The sequence below is a fragment of the Peromyscus californicus genome, unplaced genomic scaffold (genome assembly GCF_007827085.1).
Source record: "Peromyscus californicus insignis strain IS unplaced genomic scaffold, ASM782708v3 Scaffold_1__1_contigs__length_55948999, whole genome shotgun sequence".
NCBI classification, from domain to species: domain Eukaryota; kingdom Metazoa; phylum Chordata; class Mammalia; order Rodentia; family Cricetidae; genus Peromyscus; species Peromyscus californicus.
This window is the reverse complement of record NW_026294492.1, coordinates 50,084,415-50,090,084: the sequence shown is the minus strand read 5'-3', so window position 1 is coordinate 50,090,084 and position 5,670 is coordinate 50,084,415. Positions and strand designations below refer to the sequence as shown.

The 5,670-nt window shown below is 59.5% G+C and overlaps 1 protein-coding gene across 3 annotated transcripts; it reads right to left on the bottom strand.

Moving 5' to 3' along the window:
• Positions 1-790: 790 nt before the first annotated feature.
• On the bottom strand, positions 791-5,252 carry Tincr (TINCR ubiquitin domain containing). Of its 3 annotated transcripts, none has more exons than XM_052745702.1 (3): positions 3,469-5,252; positions 2,772-2,888; positions 791-2,338 (listed from the first exon to the last, which is right to left on the bottom strand). In XM_052745702.1, the coding sequence occupies exon 1, from the start codon at positions 3,754-3,756 to the stop codon at positions 3,493-3,495; it is 264 nt and encodes an 87-aa protein (XP_052601662.1). In that variant the 5' UTR covers positions 3,757-5,252; the 3' UTR covers positions 791-2,338; positions 2,772-2,888; positions 3,469-3,492. The 3 variants fall into 3 exon arrangements, with proteins under 3 accessions (XP_052601662.1, XP_052601661.1, XP_052601660.1); XM_052745701.1 differs by having other exon boundaries at positions 2,772-2,892; positions 3,497-3,967; XM_052745700.1 differs by having other exon boundaries at positions 2,772-2,892; positions 3,469-3,963.
• Between the last annotated feature and the right edge of the window lie 418 nt (positions 5,253-5,670).

Here is a 5,670-nt window from a genome sequence, read left to right as displayed (position 1 = left end):
CAAAAATAAAAACTAAACACAAAGGAAAAGAAAAATGTGAAAGGCAGGGGTTAAAGAGCAAAGCAAACTGTGCAAAGGTCCTGTGGCCCCAAAAGAGGCTCAGTGTGTGAGGGGCGGCGAGAGCTTAGATCGGGCAGAAGAGTGAGGTTTAGGCTGGGTGTCTCTCAAGATTAGGCCAGACTTCAAACCCTAAAGGAGGGATGGGGGTGGCCTCCAAGAAGGGGCCCCGCCCTGACACGCCCCCAGCCCCTCACTGGGGGATTCTAGGCGGGGCCCCACCCTGACCACGCCCCCAGCCCCTCACTGGGGGATTCTAGGCGGGGCTCCACCCTGACCACGCCCCCAGCCCCTCACTGGGGATTCTGGGCGGGGCTCCACCCTGACCACGCCCAGTTCTCTAGTTTTTGAAAACTGCACAGATGACGCTCAGATACAGAAACAGAGGGACGCGCTTGGACAGGCCGCTGTCCCTGGCAGCCCAGCTGGGTCTCCAGCAAATGCTCCGACCTCAGAGGGAGCACCGTGGGATCCGCCCCTCCTCCCCCCCAGTCGGGACCCAGCGTGGGTGGGCCCCACGGCGGGAGTCGGCCCCTCCCTGGATGCCACAGGCCTCAGTGAGACCAGAGAGGCTGCCAAGTCTCATCGAAACTTCCTGCCCCAGCCAGGGCTTGCTGGCTGGGTGGGGCCTGAGGCCCGCCAGGCCCTGGAGGGAGAGTGGGCAGCTGTCAGGGAAACCAGGCGCGGGCGGGAGCCGTGGGGGACGACGGTACAAAGACACCGGGAAGGGAGCTGTCACTGCAGGGACCACCTGCTTGTCTTCAGTCTTTTATTTGATACACGTTCAAAATGCCCCCTGTACCTAGAACCCAGACTGGATGACCTTGGAGCTCCTGCCGTGAGTTCACCCAGGTGGAATGAGCCCGACACCACCTGGTCTCATGACTCAGGCCTAGGACAGGAGCACAGTGCTGGCATAGCAGGGCCCAGAGGGAACTGGGGGCTATTATTGGAGTATCAGGAACGGCTCTGTAAAAATGGGGCACTGAAAGTAGGCCTTTGTAGGATAAATAGGAGTTTGAAAAAATAAAAGCAGAAGGGCCTGTGGGCAGAATTCAGGGAGACCTCAGGAGGAAAGGAACAAGGATGAACTTGTGGCCGTGCATACTCAGCAGCCTGACCCTCAACACCTCCTGGGATGACTGCAAGCCGCCACAGGCCTGGGGCCTCCTCGGCTGTCACTTTTCTCTGTGGGTCACAAGTTCTGTCCAAAGTGGCTTCTGATGACGGCTGGAGAGAGGCCACATGCTTTCCAAACTGTGGCTTTGGGACCTCAAGCCAGACCCAGGGCCTCCGTGGGCCTTGGCTCTACAAAAACAAGATGTGGGCGGCCAATCGGCCAATCGTACTGTTTACCTCGGCTACAGGCTGGGAGGCCTTGGATCAAAGATGGGAAGAGAAGGAGGGAGGGAGGGAGGAGGGTAGAGGAGGGCGGAGAGCAGAGGAGGGAGGCTGCTGGACGGGCACCAGGAGACAGGCCCTACATTATTATTTCTGAACATGCCAAGGCTGTCATGCTTAAGGAACGAGTGGTGATTTGCATGCAATTTGCATGCAATTTGCATAGTGTTTGTTAAATGTCAAAAAATGCTCTTTCTCTTGCCCCCAAGCCAGCCCTCCCCCCCACACCATCTCTCCCTGTGGCTAGGGCCAAGGAACCCCACGGGGACTGCAGCTTCCCCCCACAGTGGAGCAATGGAGACTGGGGAGGCAGAGAGGAGCCCAGACCCCCAGGGCCTGGCGCAGCTGCACGTGCCCAGCAACCCAGCTCTCCAAGGCCAACATTCAGTCCCCACCTGCCCAGCTCTGCACCCCGAGGCCTGTACAACTCTTAATTAAAACGCCGTTTCCTTCTGGGCTCACCATGCGGTCCGCAGCACCAGGGGGCACACGGAGGCCCAGCACGGCACCCCCAACACCGAGGCTGCGGAGCAGAGCAGCCACAGTATGTGTCCGATTTTGCACATGCGTGGGGTCACCAAGGCCCCCCCGGATCAGAGTCTCCTTGGTCAGGAACCCAGCAGATCCTCCTGGAGCTAGGGTTGTTCACAGCTGGAGCCCTGTGGGTCCCCAGAGAAGGAACTGCATCTGTGGACTGGAGGGCTTCCTGGATGCGGGGGTGGCAGAAGATCCAGGTGGTGGAGGCTCCCGGGAGAGGGGGAGGGTTCCAAGGCCACGGAGAAACCATTAAGACTCCTCGCTGGAGGGCTGGATGACAGCATCTGGGAGGCAGTGGGCATCAGCAGGGCCGGGGTGTCGCATCCACCTGGGAGCCCAGCACCTGGATCCGCAAGGGACATGTGGTCCCGGGGATGTGAACCAGCAGCTCTCAGGCCAATGGCTCTCCTTCCCTTTCCCCAATGGCCTGGATCTGGGCATGTAAGGGCAGTGCAGTGGTCACCCATGACCCTGGACCCCTTCTCCTGTAGACAGCCAGAGTGCTTGGAGCCCCTTGGTGGGTGCCACAGGAATTGCAGGGGAAGCTGCCTTAGCGCGCCCTGGTGGCTGTTACAGGAAATGCAGGCCGAGCACATGGGGACCCTGCCACCCAAGCGTGGTCCGCCTAGGCCTGCATCCCGGGAAGGAGGCCAGAGGGAGCAGGGAATTGCTCAAGGTCACACAGGAAGTTGGGGGCAACAGTGCTGAACTAGCGTTAGGAAGTTTTCCCACCTGTGGATTCCACCATGTCCAAGGGCCCCATTTGAGCGGCTTACCTGGAATAAGGCTGGGTTCCCAGGAAGAGAGAGCCTGTGGTTCCCTCCGGCCCAGCTTGCTCCCTCAGCCAGCACCTTGCGTTCCCAAAATCATGGCTCCATCTCCTCCAGCCCCAACTACCTGAGGGGCAGACAGAAAGACTCGGTGAGGGCTACAGCAGCCATCGCTGGGCTTCCAGGCCTTTCCAGCTAGCCCAGGGCCCAGCTAAAGGGTCTTCGTACCCATGGAGACCCCCCCGGCCCCCTGGCCCCACTAGAGACACTCTGAGCAGTCTCCCCACCGGGTTGTGACAGGCTCGGATGCGCAGCGGCCCCCAGGGCAGCTGGCCCAGCCCACCTCCAAGGTGGACGGACAGACACTGAATGAGAGATGGAGACAGACAGACAGATGGAGACATGAAGAAACATGGCGCGGGGTCGGGGGTGGTGCAGAGAGACAGAGACCAGGCAGGACGGAGAGAGGGATGCAAGAACAGAGACAAGGACACAGAGGGGAGGGCAGAAAAGGGAGTCGCCAGGGCCCCCAGCTGGAGCCAGCACCACAGACCACGGAGCTAATGAGGTAGAGAGGAAGAGGACCTGGCTACCGGGGTCCCCCTCACCCCGCCCCTGAGCCACCCCCCCCCCCAGGACATCCTCCATAAGCCAGAGCCCCGGATCCCAGGCCCTCTCCCAGGTCCCCAGCTCAGGTGCTCACCCAGGCCCTCGCCCAGGTCCCTGGTCACCTGGGGTCGCTGAGCAGCAGCAAGACGGAGCCGTCCTGCAGGCGCGCCTCCCGCACCGTCTGGTGGTCGGGCAGCGGCCTCGCGTTGTAGTAGAAGGTTCTGCGCCACGAGCTCACGCCCTGGCCCACTAGCTGCGCGCGCAGGTCGCTCAGCGTGTCGCGGGGCCGCACGGTCAGCGGCAGCAGAAGCGCCTCGTCGGCCAGGTGCACCTTGATGTGGTAGCGCTTCCAGCGCGACAGCCCGCGACGCAGCCCCTCCATGGCCGCCGCCAGCCCGACTCGGCAGGCCGGCACCTGCCGGACCGGCTGGGCCAGCCGCCCCCGCCCCTCCGCCGCTTCCAGGCACGCCCCTGCCGCAGGAGCACCTCACCGGGTGGGGGGAGGTGGGGGTGGTGACGCTGGCTGGCCCAGCCCTGGCCTCCATGGCAACCTTTCCCGCTGCGCAGGCACAGCAGGCCTGCGCAAAGGCCCTGGGGCAGAGAATGTAAGCTATGGAAAGACCCCAGAGCAGGAGGGGTCCTGGTGAGTGGGAGGAGCCGGGAGTTGGCCCTTGTTGCTGGAGTGGAGGGAGCAAGGTTAGAGAGAAGAGGGGAGCAGGGCGGGCCGTGTGCCCACCCATTGCCAGAGCTCCCTCCCTAATCGGCACTGCACTGGCTTTGGGCTGGTGGGCCCCAGAGAAACCTCAGTCTTGGGCCTTTGCCACCCATGGTCCTCTTGCTGGGGACAGGGGACAGATTCTCCAGCCTATGTGGCCATGGCCTGAGCAAGGGGGACAGACCCCAGATGGGTTTGGACTGGGAGAATGCCATTCACGTGGCCATCGAAGCTAGGTCTTCAGGGGATGGCTAAGCGTCACAATCCCATTTGCCCATGGCCACTACCCAACATAGTCCAGCAAGGGCCTGGTGGGAAGGCGGAGCCATTTTGGAGGTGCTATCACTTCAGGGTGCTTACACAAACACACCTCTTCCCCTCCCTCCCCCGGACAGGATGGAGCAGTCGGTCCTCTGACACACTAACTCTGGGCCTTGTCACCCGCAATCCTGTCCCTTCCCAAGTCTCAGTGTCTCTGTCCCCTGGTGCCTTGTAAGACGATGTTGTCACAGGACTTCTGACGCACACTCACCCAGGAATGGCTGTCGAGAGAACATTCTAGAAGGTGTTAAATTTGACTCCACAGAGAGAAACAAGCAAAACATTCTAAAAATTCAGCACAAGTGACATTTTGGTGGCTCAGCCTTCAATCCCAGTGCTTGGGAGGTAGAGGCAGGGAGATCCCTGTGAGTTTGAGGACAGCCTGGGCTACATAGTGAGATCCTGACTGCTCTCCCCCCCCAAAAAAAAAGCAAGGAGACTACACAGGAAAAGCGTACATCTTACTTTTTCCAGCTTTGTGTGTAAATATTTTAAAAATCCTTTAGCTTGGAATGCTTTTATATTTACAGGGAAGTCACAAACAGCACAGGGGACCTTTCCTACCCTAGTCTCCCCATAATGACCTTATATTAATAGTGTGCTTTAAGCATACATCTCAGTGTGCGTGTAGGATGACATTAAATCCAGGAGCCTTTAATTAAAAGATTAATAACTGACAACACATAAATATAAAACACCTGCCCACAAACACTTCACACAGGAAAACAGGAACTAAGCCAATGAAAACTCCCAACAAAGCCTGACTTCCACAGTATATAAAAAGCTTCTGGAAATCAACAAGAACCAACAATAGATTTAAAAAATGAGTAGAAGACATAAAATGTTTATGAAAAGGTCATTCATATCTTCTATGTAAAACTTGGGATGGAATCCAAGACTGGGCATATGATAGGAAAATGACAACTCTGACCACGCCCCCAGCCCCTCACTAGGGGAGTCTGGGGGGGGCTCCACCCTGACCACGCCCCCAGACCCTCCCTGGGGGATTCTAGGCGGGGCTCCACCCAGACCACGCCCCCAGACCCTCCCTGGGGGATTCTAGGCGGGGCTCCACCCAGACCACGCCCCCAGACCCTCCCTGGGGGATTCTAGGCAGGGGCTCCACCCCTGACCACGCTCCCAGCTCCTCACTGAGTCTAGGTGGCGGAGGTGGGGGGTGGGGGGTGGGGGAGTGGGGGGGTGAGGGGGTGGGAGGGTGGGGTGGGGGTGTGTGTGTGGGGAGGGTGGGAGGCTCCTTCA